The following is a 19,660-nucleotide window of genomic DNA, read 5'->3' as shown; positions in this document are numbered from 1 at the left end:
ATGTAAATTGTATTAATAGTTAATTTATGGACTTTTCTAGAAAAAAATGTTAAAATTATAACTAAATATCAAAGATAATATAATGGTTTATTTGACCGAGCTAGAGGCAAGAAACTAATTACAAGAGTACCTTACATATTCTAATTTATCTTTATCAGAGTTTGAGTTAATCTTCCTACAACTTATCTTTATGCATCAAATGTTAGAAATTTAATATAATGACAGCTTAAATTCGATTTATATATGTACAAGTATAACATGTAAAAATCGATACACGTAAATATAAACAGAACGAATTCTAACATATAAAAATTGATATTAAATTTGATAAAAGAATCGACAAGATACCATGAACACTAAAAAAATCTTCTAAATATTTATGTAATTTATAATATGATGTATTTCTGAATAACCGCATATATTTAGGGACCATGTATACTGCTATTTATAGATGTTCTCTAACCATCATAGAGAGACTGAAGATTTGGTAAAACTCGATAATATATCCAGATGTGATAAATCAAATGTCAAATTTTTATCATCTTAACTCAGATAATATTCTTGATTTATCTTCTTTTAAATATGATATATCTCTCATGTCTATCTTAATAAAATATGTTGATCACAATTATAATTTTTTTTATTGACAAAATTAAAATAATCTGAAATTCTGTCACTTGGTCTCCACATTTCAAATTTGCCTAATAATCAAGAAATCATCATCATCCAAAGTTACAAAAACAAATATATGAATCATGGAGACATGCACTCTTATACTGAGTATTATCTTTCATATATCTCATATCATATTCTCTAATATAACTTAATTAATAAAACCAAGACTTTATTCTAAATCCAATTTAATAGATATTTTCTCAAGAATGAATATGTACATAATTGGATATGAGAAATATCATAACTGAATGAATATCATAAATCAAGAACAATATATATACTATAAAATATTTTAAGAACCAAGTCTAACATTAATTACCATATTATTCTTAAACATCATAATTTGTATGTCTTTAGGTCAAATGATTATCAATTCAGTGATAAGGTGATCAATCCCCAGTTTATTTTGCTTAACTTAATCTCCAACGACTAAAATACTTTATGTCAACATACTTGATTCGACTACTACTTTAGTCACAAAGACTACAACTGAATTCTCGAATATCATCTTAATGGTTTAGACATAAAAACTCACAATTCTAAGTCGAAATGAAACTCCTTAACATACATCATATAATATTGTTTCAAAAAATTGTCAATTCGTCTCTAAATAAGCATGTAATCTTAAGTAACATGAGGGTATTTGATAACATGCATTTTGGAGTTTTCTAGTGGTCAACACCTAGGGTAGCTCTAATAATTTTCCTACAAACTCGGCTCTCATTAACCCTCTGGTATACATAATGACCCACAATGTTCTCAACAAAACTTAATAAAAAGATAACATTGTTATACTTAAATACCCACTAATGTGGGGCTTGTTTCAATTTATATAGATTTCTCAATCTTGTAATATTAGATACTCACACCATTAAAGAAGAATTCTTAATGTTATTTCATGTAACATTAATGCTTTAGATCACCGTTGAAAAAAATTATTTTCAAATCCATCTAATGCAAATCTAAATTGAATGAGCTACTTGTGAGGCCCGGTGCCGAAGAGGGCGGGGGGTGATCGTCGGTGCCATCAGTTGCACGGACAATGAGCGGCTCCTGGCAGGCTTCTAGGTGGAGGGAACATGAATGAACCGACCCACACGGGAATGAGAGGGATTCCGAGACTGTTCAATGTAATGGACTGTACAGTTGAAGAGGGCTTAAAAGATTTGATTTGTACTACTCATATCACGAAGGTGCATCTTCTTTTCGGTAGCTCATCACATAAGAACTCCAAAGTTAAGCGTGCTTGACTTGGGGCAATTTTGAGATGAGTGACCTCCTGGGAAGTTTCCCAGGGTGCGTGTGAGTGAGGACATAAGCACGCTGGAAAGATTCGTCTTAGTACAGTGAGGACAGTCGTCGAATCTGGGGCGTTACAGTTGGTATCAGAGCCGACCTCTCTTAGTACGGTGTGGTTCGGGGACGAACCAAGCGGAAGCTGGTGGGCATGTGAGGCCCGGTGCCGAAGAGGGCGGGGGGTGATCGCCGGTGCCATCAGTTGCAGGGACAATGAGCGGCTCCTGGAAGGCTTCTAGGTGGAGGGAACATGAATGAACCGACCCACACGGGAATGAGAGGGATTCCGAGACTGTTCAATGTAATGGACTGTACAGTTGAAGAGGGCTTAAAAGATTTGATTTGTATTACTCATATCACGAAGGTGCATCTTTTTTTCGGTAGCTCATCACATAAGAACTCCAAAGTTAAGCGTGCTTGACTTTTCTCAGGGTGCGTGTGAGTGAGGACATAAGCACGCTGGAAAGACTCATCTTGGTACAGTGAGGACAGTCGTCGAATCTGGGGCATTACACTACTAATGACATGATGAGGTGAAGATTATTTTTATTATATACAATAAAAATGTCTTCATGTAGTCAAATTCTTATCTTGAGTGAATTTTTTAGTAACGAGTCTAGCTTTCTATTGTTTAACGTTTCTTAATTATACTTTATTTATGTTGAAGACTCATATACAATAATGTCAATCGAACCAAATTTTAGATTTCGTTATTTTCCATTGAATTTCTTATGGTTCATAACGTTCTACAACAAATTAGATTTCTTATGCTCTTGATTTGCAAAAATATCTCATGATCATTTTCGACTCAAGAATAAATAGTAAGATCATTTCAAATACATAATATAATCAATTGAAATTGTTGATCTCTTAATTCCACTAGATTTTCTTAATATTGTATTAACACTTTCCAATAAAGTTAGATCGTGTTGTCTAACAAAATTCTCATTATCTTGATGAGCATTAAGATCCACATGATCATGATAAACAAATTGTAAGATTTATATAATTGATTCCACAACACACTTTAACTTGAGGAATGTTGTGAATAACAATCATTATAAATAACTTGTGGATGAATGAACATCATAACGATCAATATTCTAAATGTAATCGATTCCCGTAATCAAATCATTTTCAAGAAATTTGTCATTATTTGATTCCAAGATTTAGGGACCATATATGTCACTAATTATAGATGTTTTCTAACTAGAGATACTCGATATTTGGAAAATAGTATTAATATCTATCCAGTTACGATAAATTAAATATCAAGATAATATTCTTGATTTATTTTTTGAAAAAATATGATATTTATCTGAAGTGTCAAGTTCAAGTAGAAATATGATATAAAATCAATAAATAGAGACCCTTGTTGTAGAACAAAGAAACAACTACTGTTCTTCAGAAATTCCGAAGTTTCATATATTCTTCGCGATTCGTGTTAAATTTTATATATCACTTTATATTGTCAATAATCTAACATATATGGAGACGATCCAGCATCCATTAATCGATTTTCAAATGCATTTACCGAAGCCGAAAATCGCCGATCAACCCAAGGGAGGAGAGAATGTGTCTGCAAAGAAACCGAGTTCCAAAAAGTTCAAGAATGGGAGAGCCGATGAGTATGAAGTGTTGGAAAAGATCGGGGAGGACTCTTTCGGCACGGTTTACGGAGCCCGGGATCAGAAAACAGGTGAAATCGTGGCGATGAAGAAAGGGTTGAATGGATTTTGTAGATCATCATTGAGAGAAATCGATATTCTACAATCGCTTGCTGGCCTACCGTGGTTTGTTGAGTTTAAACAAGTTGTGCTTGATGAAGATGGCGGCGTTGACGTGGTGATGGAGTACGTCGGAAACGACCTAGCTCGGGTCATGGATGGGATGACAAGGGGTTTCACAGAGTGGGAAGCCAAGAGCGTGATGTGGCAGCTGCTAGAAGGCGTCGCGTTTCTACACGAGAACGGGATCATGCATAGAGATTTGAAACCCTCAAACCTCCTTTTGAAGAACAACGACAGGCTGAAAATATGCGGTTTTGGGTTTTCGAAACGGTTTGAAAGAAGATTTGATCGCCATTCTCATAAGGTGGGGTCTCGATGGTATAGAGCCCCGGAGCTGCTTATGGGAGAGGAGACATATTCGTGCGCCATAGATATGTGGTCGGTGGGCTGTATTATGGCAGAATTATTGCATAAACAAGTGCTTTTCAAGGGTGGTTCCGAGACTGACCAGCTTGGGAGAATAGCCGAGATGATCGGCAATCAAAAATGCTTTCTTTGGCCCCCATTGGAAAGGAAATTTGCCAATATTCTCTCTGGAAAGGGAATTGATCTGTTGAAAAAACTTTTAACTTGCGATCCCAACGGAAGAATAACAGCGGACCAAGCTCTCGATCATAAATGGTTCTCAGAAATCTGATTTCTCGAACCCTCGACTGATGTATTTTTTTTTTTTAATCTAATTAGTTTAGATTGCAAATTAATGCGATAAAGTTTAGCTATGAAACTATTTTTTTTTATTAAAAAAACAAATTCATGGATAGCCAAGATCTAATTTTGATAAAGATAAAGTTAAAAATTCATTTTTTTAAATATATATTTAATTAATGTATTGCGCCCCAATTCATGTGTTGTTAAAAATAAAAATAAAAATAAAATAAAATGAATCAAATAGCATCAACCATTAAGGAACATCATACGGAAAATTTTTGAAAGCACATGCGTTACTTGGAAATCAAACAACCAATAACTGATTTTGTTAAATTCTGTCGCCACTTTTCCATTGAATGAATTTCAATATTTCTATTTAAATAAAATTGTAGTTAAAATAAAATGTAAAATTAAAAAATTAGCGGAGAAGTGACTAGATAACGAAATTTTATTAAAATTTAAAGCAATAGCTAAAGATGTTTATGGATTAAAAATATTTTTAAGTAATAGTTGAAAATGATTAGTAAAATGTGATGCGTAAATAATTTTATGATGTAAATAAGTGAGTGTTACACTGTACACAATGTAAGTACCGATGATATAACACTCACTTATTGGATATTCAATTTTTCTATATTTCATCTTATTCAATAAGTGAGCATCACATCATCGGTGCTTATAAATGTGCACGATAGACGTAAAACATATTAAAATTATGTGTGTGTGTGAGGTTTTAGTTGTGCCAAATGCAAACATAGCACTTACGTATTTTGCTCTGTGCCCTTCATTTTAATAAAAACAAGATTGATTAAAAATATGTTTATGGATTGTTATTTATTATTATTATTATTACCTAAACAATAAAACATTGACTGAAATTTTTTATGTAAAAATATCAATTCAAGTATAGTAAAATGATTTGAAATCTATGAATTTCCAATAGTTTTATTGTTTATATATAAAACTATATAGTAAATCTTAAATCAACCTCTTACCTGTTTACACATTGGTAATAAAAAATATAATAAATTTTAAATAACATCATTGTTTAATAAACTTGAAATCCATCTTATGAACATGAAATATACTATATAAAAGTGCAATAATTGAATTTGAAGTTTATGAACTTATTTCTCTAAACAACAAAAATATATCTGAAATGCATAGATTTGATCTGGTTGCGCAACCTCACTAATATGTATTCTAATTTTATCGTACTCTAAAATTTAGAAGAGAATCAACCGTGCGAAGTCCTCGTTTCCTTTACCTTCAAGAATCCAAGAACAAGAAATAGATTTTAACTACCGAAATAATTTTTTTTAAAAGTTTGTTTTGGATATTATATTGTTGATGATCTAGAATGACGACCAAGCATTAGTGTTTGTCTGATTGCCGAGTGAATGAGTTCTTTTTCCCCGAGCAAAATTCACCGATGAGATCAAGATTAGTTATGTACAGTAGTCGAGTTCCGAAAAGTTCAAGAATGGGAGTGCCGATGAGTATGAAGCTTTGGATGAGATCAGGCAGGGTTCTTGCAGCATAGTTTACCGAGCTTGGGAGAAGAAAACAGGCCGAGTTGAGTAGTCGTGGTAATGAAAAAAGAATTTGATGGATTATCTAAATCATCATTGAGAGAAATTGACATTCTACAATCCCTCGTTGGTTGCCCGTGGTTTGTGGAGTTTAAACAAGTTGTTATGGATGAATATGACCGTGTTCATGACTTAGTTATGGATGGAATGAGAGGGGCTCTCACCGTAAGGGAAGTTAAGTACCTGATGAGACAGTCGCTAGAGGGTGTGGCCTATCTTCACGTACATTGAGATTTGAAGTCCTCAAACATCCTTTTGAGGAACACGCAAGTTGAAAATATGCGATTTTTTATTGTCGAAACGGTTTGAAAGAAGATTTGATTGGCATTCTCACCATGTGGGAACTTTGTGGTATAAAGCCCCAGAGCTGCTTATTGGAGCTAAGAAACATTCATGCTCAGCTCCATATATAGATATGTGGTCAGTGGGCTGTATTATGGTAGAAATATTGCTTAACCAAGTGTTTTTCGACGGATATTCAGAGATTAACCAGCTGCAGAAAATAACCAAGATTCTTGGCAAGCGAAACCACATTGTTTAGCCTGGATTAAACAAGAATTTTCCATGCTTTCTCAAAAGGCAGTTGTACTTGATTTGTTAAGCAAGCTTCTTACTTACAATTCCCATAACAGACCAACAGCAGACGAAGCTCTCAATCATGACTGGTTCAGAGAAATATTTATTCTCGAATCAATTCCTCAACTTCAACGAGCTGGTGACGCCAATTTTTGACAGCCTGGCCTAGGATTTTTCATGTTATTTAATTTGTGTTTGAGTTAGTGTAGAGATAGAAATTGCAAATCCATGTAATATAGTTTAGCTATGAAAAACATTGTTCGACTTGAGCTATATGTCCAATAATCTTGAGTATTTCATTGATGAACAATAGTAAATGCCCAATTGTAAGCTATTTCAAAGGCCATATTTTGGATTCTTATTCCAGTTTACAAGTCTCAATCTTATACCATGTGGATGATGTAAAGCTTTCTGAAATTAATTTTTGTAATACTTCTACGTATAACGTGTTACACTCGATTTCACGAGATGTTTTGGTTTCCATGGTGTGGACTTCGAGCTTTCAAGGTGCTATTGTGTTCAAAGTGAACATTTATTGTTAGATTATTGGTCGACCACTTTAGTGGGACAAATATCTTAGTCGATCGAGAAGCAGAATGGGTATGCATACGTGATTTACTTCCATAATATATATTCATCAATCAACTTTTACTATGAACGTACGAGTATATAATTTCATAAAAAAAATTGAAACAGACGTAGGAGTATTTCGAAGTACACAGGAACATACTACTTTCAAAAGACAACAATCGAAGAAACAACAAAACAGAAAAGCAAAAACAACAGCATATATCAGCCTTTTCTCATGGTTTCACTATCGCTCCGCTTAAAGACAAAAAATAAGAGTAATCCCACGAATACTACGAAAAAGAAAAATACTGTTACTATATCCTTCCAATCATGTTTATTTATCTGCAAACTGTATGGTTGTGGCAAGAAACGAATTTGCAGAATGGTCAATAAGCTGCACAGCCCGTGATCTCAAGCCTTAGGCTTCAGAATTTTGACAGTTTCCCAGGTGAAGTCCGGATCCTCACGACCAAAATGACCATAAGCAGCACTTTTCTGGTATCTGAAGTTGCCACCTCTCTTCAAGTCAAGGTTAATGGCAATCATTCCCGGCCTGAAGTCGAAGTTCTCCTTAATAAGGACGAGTATATCCTTGTCTGGAATCTTCCCCGTCTTGTAGGTGTCAACGAACACTGAAAGTGGTTCTGCTACACCGATTGCATAGGAAACTTGCACAATGCAACGGCGAGCAAGTCCTGAAGCCACCACACTCTTTGCTGCCTGCCTAACGACATAGGCACCACTCCTGTCCACCTTGGTAGGATCCTTTCCGGAGAAAGCACCACCACCATGAGCACCCCAGCCACCGTAGGTGTCGATGATGATTTTCCTACCAGTGAGTCCTGCATCTCCATGGGGGCCACCGATAACAAATCGGCCAGATGGGTTGAGGTGGAAGATTGTGTTTTCATCAAGATACTGGGCAGGAACCACAGGCTTGATAACATGCTCTTTCAAATCGCTTGCAATCTTCTCGTTCGTGACAGTCTCGTCATGTTGGGTTGAGATGAGGACAGTGTGGACTCTGAGGGGAACCATGGCACCACCATCATTCCTGTACTCAACAGTAACTTGTGTCTTACCATCGGGTCTCAACCATGGACAAGTCTTGTTCTTTCTTACTTCGGTAAGCTTGGCTCCAAGCTTGGTGGCAAGGACATGTGTGAGTGGCATGAGCTCTGGTGTTTCGTCAGTGGCATAGCCAAACATGTGGCCCTGGTCACCAGCTCCTATTTCTTCAGGTTTCTTGGTGAGATGACCGTGAACTCCCTGGGCAATGTCAGGACTTTGCTGTTCGATATTGACAAGGACCTTGCAGTGGTCAGCATCGAGACCAACATCTGGAGATGTGAACCCAATGCCTCTGCAGGTATCCCGAACTATCTTTTCGTATTTCACATTAGCCTTGGTTGTGATCTCACCAAAGACCATCACCATATTAGTCTTTGTGCATGTTTCACATGCAACTTTGCTTTCTGGATCCTGCTCTAGGCAAGCATCAAGAATCGCATCTGAGACTTGGTCGCAAAGCTTGTCAGGGTGACCTTCGTTGACAGACTCAGAGGTGAACAAGAAGGTATCCATGTAGCGCCTGAAAAACATTTGGAATCACATATTAGCTTCTGCTATTCTTCCGAAGTGACTCCAATATGTGTCCAAAAGGAACAACGAAACATGCAGTTGAAGTAATGTTCTCGCATTTGTAGCTACCGATAGCTATAATCATTATTACACACACAAGCTATAAGAAGAATCTTTTTGCAGACAATCTGCAGTAAACTAGGTGACAATCATTTGGATCTTCACAAATCTATATAAAAAACTACAAAATCTCAAGTCAGAGAGGTCACCTCTGGATTCAAATATACTCAAAAACCAAAAAGGAAATTGAATCCGATCGAAATTCATAGATCATCCTTTGCTGAATGGATGGACGGAGCATGTTAAATTAATAGACGTTAATATATATATATAATGGAGATGATAGCTTTTGACAGCAGATATTTCGAAACAGAACTTTCCCAATGATCATACAACGTTCTGTCATATTAATCGGCAACACGCTTCATTAGAACACGAAATGCAGGAATTCTACAATACCAAAATCATGATAAAACACATTCATTAAATGTCCCATCATTTATTACATCAAATAAAAACATTTTGTGATAAATGCTCCACAAGATCCACATCTCAGAAGCAAGAACATAACAATCACAATTCTTACGCCATTCTCCGATTAAAAGAAATCTAAAATTATACAAACACCAAATTCATTAACACATCAATGAGAAACGTGTTCAGATCTAATCAATAACAGAAGCATCATCAATACCAGATCTAACTGAAAAGAATTCGCACCTTTTTTTAAAGTTAATTCAAGCCTCGGATCTGCAGAATGTACAATGAAGGAGGAGAGATATCGAAGCGCAGATGAGAATGGTTTTCGTGGGTGCAGACGAGGCTATATATATGCGTCCGAAGACAAAGGGGTGCGGCTGATTAGCTCACTTCCTCTCTCTAGTTTCCATTGCGGCCCCTAGCGGTTGATATAAAGGGACATATTGTTACTTATCATTATATAATTTTATTCTATTTCTAATTTTGATATAACGAAATTAATTTCAATAAAATCAATTTTAAAACAATATTTTATTTTGGACAAAAACTTATGTGAGACGATATCACGGATCGTATTTTGTGAGATGGATCTCTTATTTGGATCATTCATTAAAAAATATTACTTTTTATGCTAAAAATATTACTTTTTATTGTGAATATCGGTTGGGTTGACTCGTCTCACATATAAAGATTCGTGAGACCGTCTCACAAAAGGTCTACTCTTCGTTTTGCTTTCTTATAATTAATATTCTTAAACATATCGATCTCATTCTTTTTCGGAAATCTGTGAAATAAGACAGTACAACACTGGTTTTTTTTTTTTTTGTCTAGTCGGAATTCAATGTTAAAATGGATTTTATACATTATTTTCTTGTTCAAATAAAATAAACAAATTTGAGTTATTTCCAAACTTTTTTCTCTATGTTTATCATACAATTAGAATACTAACATAAATAGTGATGATTTCAAGTAAATAATCAATAGTTGTTCACTGATTATACTATATTATTAAATATTAGATCCGAAACAAGCTATTTTTGTTTTGAATCTACACCAATTTTCTCTGTCAATTATAATATTGTTATTTTTAAAAGTAAACATAAAAAGCAAAAACTTGTATGAAACGGTCTCACGAGTCGTATTTTGTGAGACAAATCTTTTATTTGAATCATTCATGAAAAATTATTATTGTTCATGCTAAGAGTATTACTTTTTATTGTAAATATCGGTAGAGTTGACACGTCTCACAGATAAAGATTCGTGAGACCGTTTCATAGGAGGCCTACTCAACATAAAAAGGTAAAAGTCAAACATAAATTTTGGAATTAAAAAAATTACTACAAGATCGTTATGATATATATATATATAATTTTGTTATGATACTCATCGACCATACCAACATCTATACACATCAATGAAGTGACACTCATTTATTGAGTATAAAATCATATCAAAATTGTATATCTAATAGATGAGTTACGTCATTGTAGACACAAAGATGGACAGATTTATGAACATCATATATATATATATATATATATAATTTCCATGCAAGATTCACCAACCTTGGACAAAAAGAGAGACAAGGGCATATTGCGAAATGACAGATGAATGGTAGATCAATCGGTGGGGATTTTGCTTGTAATTGCGATGTCCGGGGGTTGGTAATGGTAACTGTCAAATTATGCAATGTCGCTTCAGCACTTGTACTACGTGAAGCCCAAGTTGTACGTGGGTTGGTGAAAGTGTTAAAATTTTTGTGGGCACACAGCTCACAGATATGAGTCTTTATCTAAATTATCATTATCGTGAAGATATCATTATGTTATATTGTAATTATCAGTAATTCTTAACAATGTTTGATTTGCTTTTGTGTGTGTGCTGTTAACTGTTATCTCTAGTTCATAATTGAAAATTATTTTAATGAAGTCAAAAGAACGTGCTAATTTAATTAGAACGGTATGAAATTTATGTCATACTGAAATTTGACATATCGGTATATTAAAATTTCGGTACGGTATCGATATTCATTTTAGATATGATACGGTTTTCTTTGAAAAATCGGGTATATCGTACTGAACCAGCCTTAATTGATATGCAGTAATAGAAAATACACAACCTTTTTTCCCCTAGATGCATGTTTTGTTTTTGAAAGAAAAAAAAATTAATTTCTAAGATCTATGCTCTTAATATATAATAGTTGATTACAAAACTATTTGATTGAGATCTAAGTTTGATTGGGTAGTTAGGGCATCCGCATCCGTCGGAATTAATCCATGTTAATAACTCTCCATCTCATCAAAAATGATGGGGTCCACGAACCACATATTCATTACATTAACACTTCCTCATTATTAACCCACTGTCCACTTACTCATTTTTTTTTTATTTTTAATATTTCAATATCTTTCTAATATTTTTAAAATTTTACAACAAATATTACTAAAAATAAATAGTATTATTATTTTAAAAATAACTTAATTCCAATATTCATTAAAATATTATTAAGAAATGAAAAAAAAGTTGGACTCTTTTATTTAAAATATTATTCAACACAATCTCTTAAAAAAAACACAAAATACAAAGAAAACGAATTACGATAATTGAAAAGAGAATTACATCAATCGAAAATTACATATTCCATTTCTCTCTAATTTGGTCACACAGATGTTCATGAACTATAAGCTGCTCCGGCGTCATTTGTGAAGTGTCTTTCGAAAGGATTTCGTATTCCTTAAGCAAATATTTGCTCTTTTTAGCTTCAGATTTGTTCAAAGCCGCAACACGTCTCCAGAAATCATTCCCCTTCTGATCATTGTCGATGACTGGGTCATCACTCATTGTGACATACGATCTCGCTAGTAGCTCGTCTTCCTCCTTTTTTCATATTATTAGCTTCTTCGTACCCTCAACATCTACATCAGCATTTTGCACATTTTCGAGATCAACTCGTGTTTCACGGCCGGACAACTGAGTCTCTGGGACAAACGTAGGAGTTGGCAGGCTCGTTTTCGATTGGCATATTGGTGGATTGTGGATTATATAATCCATAAAAATAAGGCAGCATGAAATCTGGGTTGCCTATACTTTGCCAATATTCAGGTGTAGGCGGTGGATACGGAGCTCGGGAGGTGTAATTTGGATGATTCGAAGGATTTTCATAACCTTGAAAATTTGAAACAAACGGCCAATTTAGAAATTGTGGTGGATATTGTGTAGAAGAAACAAATCGAGGTCGATTTTGTGAGTTCTGACTATTGTCACTCATTTGGCTTAAAAATATGAAAAGATAAATGTTGTGGGATGAATTTGTAGAAATTGATTAGTATATATAGTGAGTAATTTCGAATATAGCCGTTGGTGCATAATTTTGCCGTTTGAAAATAGCTGTTGGTGATAATTAGCGACGGTTTTTGAAAAAACGTCGCACATAGCGACGGGTGTTAAAAAACCGTCGCAAATAGCGACCTTTTTTTAAAAAAAACAGACGCTTTTCACTTTGCGACGGTTTACGAAAAACCGTCGCAAATTTCGAAATAAGGCCGTTCATTCTGATGAATTTCTTGGCTGCCATAGACCGGATGACTCAATTTTTTTTAAAAAAATTATATGTAAAATTTGGATTAATTTGATATTAACCCGGGTAGATCGATTTTAAATTATTAAAATATTATAGAATTAAAAATTTTAGTTCAAGTAGAGTCATATTCCTGGCTCCGCCACTGTATATATATATTGTTGTATACTTATATCATAAATTTTTATAATTTAATATTTACTTTGAATATTTTTTTTATTTTTTAAACAATTTTTTATTTGATTCAGTAAATATATTTTATTTTTCTATAATTAAGCTTTCAAATTTAAATTATATGTATAATGTATGATGAAGATTTTGTTATTATGTGTTTAAATTAAAATATTATTTTTAAATTTTATTTTATATTAAAAAAAATTCAAAATCGGGTTAATCGGGTTGATTCGGGTTTGGGTTCGGTTTGGCAGCTTTCGGGTTGGCTCGGGTTCGGTTTAAGCAATTTTTGAATAGTACTATTGTTCAACATGACCCAACCCACCCGAATTGACATCCTCATGTGCAACTACGTGATTTGCAAGTTGTCGAAAAATAGTTCATAAATAAAATTGTATTCTAAAATCATGTAATTACTTATATAAATAGAGATGATCTGTTGTTGAACCTAAAGATCACATTAATTATTAATACTTAAAATTCACCTATAAATGAACGTGTATAGTGTTAGTTTATTACAGAGACGATGATGAAACTTTTTCATAAATTATATATACTTTTTATATTTCTTGTGAGTTTTTCCCCATGCTCATATAATTTATGAATTTTAACTTTTTATGCCGTGAGATCATGTCTTTCTGATCACCAAAATCTCAAAAACAAATAGATAAGTATTCAAATTAGTGGATTTTGGACGATGTCGAATTTTAACAAAAAGACGGGCCAAGGAATGAAACTCGTGTTACATTTTTTTTTCCTTTTTTGGTAATAAATAAATGGAAATCCAATCATGTGTGACCCGAATAGAATATGTGGATCACAAAACTGGTCTGTGATACCGTTTTACATGGGTTTTTATAATTTTTAATAAAACTCTAACTAAACATTTATTAATAAAAGTTTTATCATTCTCAACAACTAACAACTGTTTTCGATCATTCTTCCCAAATAAACACATTTTTTGTTTTTTCGGCAGTAGAAGAATGACTATTTCTTATGCGCGGCAAAGTTAGCTGTTCTTGGACAATGTTGGATCGTGACTATTTCTTAATTTCAAACATACAATTATTTATTTCTTTCTTAAAAAAATTGTTTCTCAAATAAACATAAACGAGATACAGAAAATGTGGGCATAACCGACCTTGAACGAAGCCCGAATAAGTATGGATATTATGTCCATATATTATTAATGGGCCGATGTTCACATTTTGGGCCCAATATGGCTTCCTGTAATTTCGGGTTCCAAGAGTTTTATTTATATACGTGTAGTATGATGGCCTTTTACGGTTGTTTGATTGGTTGTAAGTTAATTCATAATAGAAGACAAAACTGAATATCATTGATATAGTATTTATTCCACAATCGTAAGTATATATTTTAATTTTAATATAATGTAAATCTGATTGATATGATCAGGAAAGCGTTTTTGTTAAGAAATGGAAATATATTGACTGACGACTCTCCGCATACCATGTAATATATGATATTTTGATACACAAAAACTCCGGTACGTGAGACCGTCTTATGGGTCAATATTATGATAATGATCTTCTATCCGACTCGACTCATACAAAAATATTATTTTTATGTCAAAATTATTATTTTTCACTATAAATATAGACCGGAGGAGACCTATTCATTTCGCTAAAAAGACTTTTAAAAAAGGAATATATATAAGAGGGAACTTTTATATAATTTTTTTACAATAGAGCAACAACGTTAACGACATTCGTGAATAGATGCAGCTTGTAAAATTTAACTCTTCTTCGGCTACTGTAAGATTTAAAAGTAGGTTTCTTGTGAGACGCTCTCACAATTTTTTACTCGTGAGATGAGTCAAATCTACTCATATTTACAATAAAAAGTAATGGTTTTTTATGGGTGATCCAAATAGAATATTTGTCTTACAAAATTGACTCGTGGGACCATCTCACATAAATTTTTATGAATATGTAAAATATTTGATTTTATTGTTAACTAGCTACGAATTATCCTATAATTAATATAAGAGAACATATTCTCTATTCATGCATCAATGATAATTTGCCAGTTGGAGAGCAATTTTGAATAACCTTATTTTCTTACCAGTACCTTATGTGATACAATGATTAGCATATGATGTTTGACCCCATTTACAAATTTTGTATCACATGACTTCTATTACAGAATATAATTACGATATATTGACAAACGCTCGCTACTATAATTTTGCGGTATAATTATTTGTTCTTGTCATGTGACTCTTAATAATAGTTCACTCAAAAGTATGGCTACTTAAAGGTAATGAAGGCCGATTCGTGAACGTCGAGAGGGAATCGACGGAGGGCACCCGAAAAGGACACTACAAGAAAAAATGGCTATACTGACATTTTCTTAGTGACATTTTAAAATAATGTCGTCATTATATACATATCATGACATTAGGTTACACATAAAATTTTTAATAAAAAAATATTAAATTAGATATGTTATAATGACGTTTTTAATGAATGCCACTAAAAGTTCTTATTTTTCCCACTCATTTCCTATTTTTTAATCTCTCACTCTCACTCTCACGGCCATACATCTCTAAAAAAAATTCTCTCCAACAATCTTAGTATCTCACCTCAAATCGGCATCCTTCCAATCCCTTGTATCATTGCACAACACCACTTTCTGCCACCATAGCCACCGTGAATCATGGCTCATGACATGTAGCTTCGGTCTAAGCCATTAATCGAAGGATTTGAGCCCCGATTCGGGCGACTCGAAGCCCTAGAGCGAGTCTTGTTTCTGCAATTTCTTGTGCCGTCTTGTTCGAGATTTCCAGTCTAGTTCTTGGTGAGTTTTATTAAAGTCGTAATTGTAATTTATAGAAAACGTGTTTTTCCTATTCTTGCACTTCTTCCTTGATTTAGTATAAATAGGCTAGAGTCTTCGGTTGTATTTTTTTGCAGGATTTATTTTTCACCTCAATAAACGGTTTTCAGCAATGGGAATTTTCCCCACAAAATGGTTTCCTCATTTATCTTTCAACAAGTTTCTTCAGTTTTTGACAGTATTTTCACCTGTTGTTGAGCATTAATCTAATTCACGATCAAGCCCAACTTTTCCCTGTTTTTTCTCACGGTTTCAGTGGTGAACAGTGACTTTCGGCAAGTTCCGCCGATGCTCCGCTGTCTGCTCGGATGTATAGGCCTACGACCAACAATTTCATTATTTAAGGCTATTGATCGAATCGCAAGATCTTGTCCTCCAACAAATTAACATGGCAGTTGCCAATGTCTTTTGCTGGATTAACTAACGTAAAAGATTTTTAAATACATTGTATTATCACCTTTAATCTAATTTAATTTTTTGAAATTCTCTAGTTTGTTGAATGGTATTGCTACTGCGTTGCAGTAGAATAAATGATCTCAGCTTAAGTGGGAGAATTCCTGACTTCATTCACAACTGGAAAAAATAATAGAATAACGCCCATTATAGTAAGCTTTGAATAAGTGGAGCAGAGGTTCAGAAGCATAAAATTAACTTCAAATCATATGCGTTGATGTTTGTGGTTGATAATAGAATAATGACTCGGTTCACTTCTCCAAGTTGTGTGTCCTTGGTATCTTGTACGTAGGCATGATTCTTTGTATTTCATTGAGTTTAATGTTAATCATCGTAGGCGAAGATAATAAATTTCTGTCGATCACTGAATACTGTTTTATTCACTACATTTCTGATGCCGATAGATGCCTACTACTTTTCGTTCCTCCTAATGAATTTTTTAAAAAACAAACAATATTATTTGATTTGTAAATAGCACGTCTTTTTGTAAAAAGGGAGGCTTAGTGATACATATTTAGCTGTTATACCACTTTTTGAATAATCCACCTCCTTAAATACCCATTGTTGAGTTACTATTTCCATATAGACCTGTAACACTGTCAATGATGGGATGGTGTTTAACAGGCTTTATTTGAAGAAAAATTTGATGCCCAGCCTTGTGATTGTTTGCTCTCCAGCTATACTTCGGTTTTTCTTATTGTCTTAATCTTATTGCTTTAGTATGGCGAATAAACATTTGGTGCACTGAAACACTTATGAATATGAATGCTACTTTTCAGTAATTGTTGATGTCCGTATGCACTCTATCCCTCCACTTTCCAAGTTCGATTTTATTTTTGCTGCAGGAATCGATGTAAGAATAAAACTTTGTGCATGGAGAAACTTGCTCTGGTGCTCCCAGACGGACCACCTTACGTACCAAGGAAATTTGGTCGATGTGCTGTTATTGGTAACTCTGGCGATCTTTTGAAAACTAAATTTGGCAAAGAAATAGATAGCTATGACGCGGTTTTGAGAGAAAATGGAGCACCTATTCAGGTTGTCATTCTAATTTTATTTAACTTCCGCTTGTGATATCCACATGCTCTCACCGTTGCCTTGTGCTTTTTGCAAAACTTTTCAGAAAATGTGGGTACAAAAAGTACGTTCCGCCTTCTCAATAGGGGCTCCGCAAAAGCTCTTGATAAAGTTGCAGAGTTGTATGGTATGAACATGATTCACTAGTCTTTAACATTATTCTCGTGTGGAAGTTAACAAATTCGAATTTTCAGATAAAGGAAAGGAAGTCTTGATTGTTAAAACAACAATTCACGATATCATGAACAAGATGATCCAGGTATTTATACCTGCCAATTTACTCTAGTAAATTAAGTTTGATCCTATGTGATTTGTGAAAAATCTAATTTTAAATACTTATCTTTCTACTTTTAGGAAATTCCAATACTAAATCCTGTATATCTCATGCTGGGATCATCATTTGGATCAGCTGCAAAAGGTACTGGACTTAAGGCTCTTGAATTCACTCTTTCCATATGTGACACTGTTGATATGTATGGTTTCACTGTCGATCCTGGTTACAAAGAATGGTACGTAGCCGTTGGAAGAAGTTTCTGAATGCATTTTTTTTAAGTTTGTATTGTTTCTTATTTTGGAGCCTCTATATAACCTCAGGACCAGATATTTCTCAGAGTCTAGACAAGGCCATACTCCTCTGCATGGTAGGGCCTATTATCAGATGATGGAATGCCTTGGAGTAAGCTCGAAGCTTAAATATTTTAATGCTGAAGTTGTACAAATGATTTAGGTTTACACGATGATATTGCCTTGTCCTGCATATTCATCGTAAATCTACATAACTGCCTAAACACGTTGATAAACTATAGGAATATAATACAACTTTGTTTGATCACAAAGTTTGCCTTGCCCTTTGTTGCTGAAATGTTGCGAGTGATTATCTTATGGTTCTTTGTGTTATTCCCGTTTACTCTGCTAACTATATCAGTTAGAGACACATTTACTTAATATGAGGAGCTGTGCCAGGAACTCAATGAGTTTCGCAATAGGGGCACTTCCTGTGAGCTATATTAAGCTGACTCTAAAGTATGCAATTATATTTGAAGGGTCATTCAATCATAAATATATGATTCATTTGGCATCAAATATCAAAGATTCTGTAAATCTATACTGTCATACTTCAAAGTGAAATTACTACATTGCAGGTTTATGGAAATGGTTTGATAAAAAGTGAAGGGCTCAAAAGGGGATTGCAAAATATGGAATCATCTGACTATGAAAAATTGGTAAGTTGTTTTATAAACTTCAACTAAATTACTTTCAAAGATATTTGTTTTCACAATCACTATGAATAAATTATGGATTTTGATTTTTTGGTGAAGGCTACAATGAAAGAACTAGAAAATCAACTTCCTGAAGATGAGGATGATCAAATTGGTCAAAATGACGTATTTGCTCAAATCATTTCAATTAACTAGTATGTATTGTTATGTATGTCATGTTAGTATATTTTTAAACCAATATCAATTATATTTGCAGTTGACAGTTAGTGACGAAGATTTCTACTAGGTGAATTTGGATAAATAATAATTTTCTAGTTTATCATTTGGTATGATATTCACCAGTTTGAATTAAATTTTAATATCTTTATTTTGTACTTCTTTAATTTTATTTCATTCATACAAATATATGAATTTTTATTGTAGGTGACAAGAATATTGGATTTTGATTAAGATGAGATGGTTGAAGAATGAAGATGCGTCACAAGTTTGCTTATGTTTTGCTCTACAAGACTTAATTGTTTGCTAGTTCTTAAACTAAATACATTTGGTACATTTGTTGGAGTATAGATGTTTTTTGAGGTAACAAATTTGTTAGTCTTATACATTAATGATTGTAAAATTAATGACAATTATTTATTAACAATTTAATTTCTATTTTAAAATTTTGTATTTGTATTTATGTTAATTTGTTATATCTTTGAATATTATATCATGAAAATATTGAAAATCGATGACATTTCATAAAATATGACATTTTTTATGTCACAATAAAACATTAAATAATGCACATAAAAAATGTCAATGTAAAACTCATATAGAGACATTTCAAAAAGTCATTATAAACAACTATTAATGACAATTTTCAATGTCTTCATATACTAGTATAGAAGACATTTGTAATTGTCATTACAGATTACATAATGAGATATTTTAAATTAACATTATAACATATCATTAGTAACATTTTTTATTGTCACTATAAATAACATACACGACACTTTTAGTTGTCATTATAAATGATTTTAACTGACA

General features: G+C 33.3%; 3 protein-coding genes across 9 annotated transcripts; 2 read left to right on the top strand and 1 right to left on the bottom strand.

Annotated features, from left to right (window-relative positions):
* The first annotated feature begins 3,459 nt into the window (after positions 1–3,459).
* Positions 3,460–4,398, top strand: LOC142537180 (cyclin-dependent kinase G-2-like). Its single transcript, XM_075642736.1, has one exon. The coding sequence runs from the start codon at positions 3,460–3,462 to the stop codon at positions 4,396–4,398; it is 939 nt and encodes a 312-aa protein (XP_075498851.1).
* Positions 4,399–7,257: 2,859 nt separating this feature from the next.
* On the bottom strand, positions 7,258–9,669 carry LOC142526803 (S-adenosylmethionine synthase 3-like). Its single transcript, XM_075631408.1, has 2 exons — positions 9,509–9,669; positions 7,258–8,738 (listed from the first exon to the last, which is right to left on the bottom strand). Exon 2 carries the CDS (start codon positions 8,729–8,731, stop codon positions 7,559–7,561), a length of 1,173 nt encoding a protein of 390 aa, XP_075487523.1. The 5' UTR covers positions 8,732–8,738; positions 9,509–9,669; the 3' UTR covers positions 7,258–7,558.
* Positions 9,670–15,660: 5,991 nt separating this feature from the next.
* Positions 15,661–19,251, top strand: LOC142526773 (sialyltransferase-like protein 2). Of its 7 annotated transcripts, none has more exons than XM_075631354.1 (8): positions 15,661–15,839; positions 17,177–17,535; positions 17,603–17,667; positions 17,763–17,917; positions 18,003–18,084; positions 18,551–18,631; positions 18,728–18,822; positions 18,885–18,903. In XM_075631354.1, the coding sequence occupies exons 3-8, from the start codon at positions 17,650–17,652 to the stop codon at positions 18,886–18,888; spliced, it is 435 nt and encodes a 144-aa protein (XP_075487469.1). In that variant the 5' UTR covers positions 15,661–15,839; positions 17,177–17,535; positions 17,603–17,649; the 3' UTR covers positions 18,889–18,903. The 7 variants fall into 7 exon arrangements, 5 of the variants coding, with proteins under 5 accessions (XP_075487469.1, XP_075487494.1, XP_075487478.1 ...); XR_012815352.1 differs by lacking the exon at positions 15,661–15,839 and adding exons at positions 18,334–18,431; positions 19,052–19,251 and having other exon boundaries at positions 16,045–17,535; positions 18,728–18,954; XM_075631379.1 differs by lacking the exon at positions 15,661–15,839 and adding an exon at positions 19,052–19,247 and having other exon boundaries at positions 16,045–17,535; positions 18,728–18,793; positions 18,885–18,954.
* The last annotated feature ends 409 nt before the right edge of the window (positions 19,252–19,660 follow it).

This window comes from Primulina tabacum, chromosome 2, assembly GCF_025594145.1.
Source record: "Primulina tabacum isolate GXHZ01 chromosome 2, ASM2559414v2, whole genome shotgun sequence".
Classification (NCBI taxonomy): Eukaryota; Viridiplantae; Streptophyta; class Magnoliopsida; order Lamiales; family Gesneriaceae; genus Primulina; species Primulina tabacum.
The sequence above is the reverse complement of the archived record's forward strand: the minus strand, read 5'-3'. Positions and strand labels throughout refer to the sequence as shown.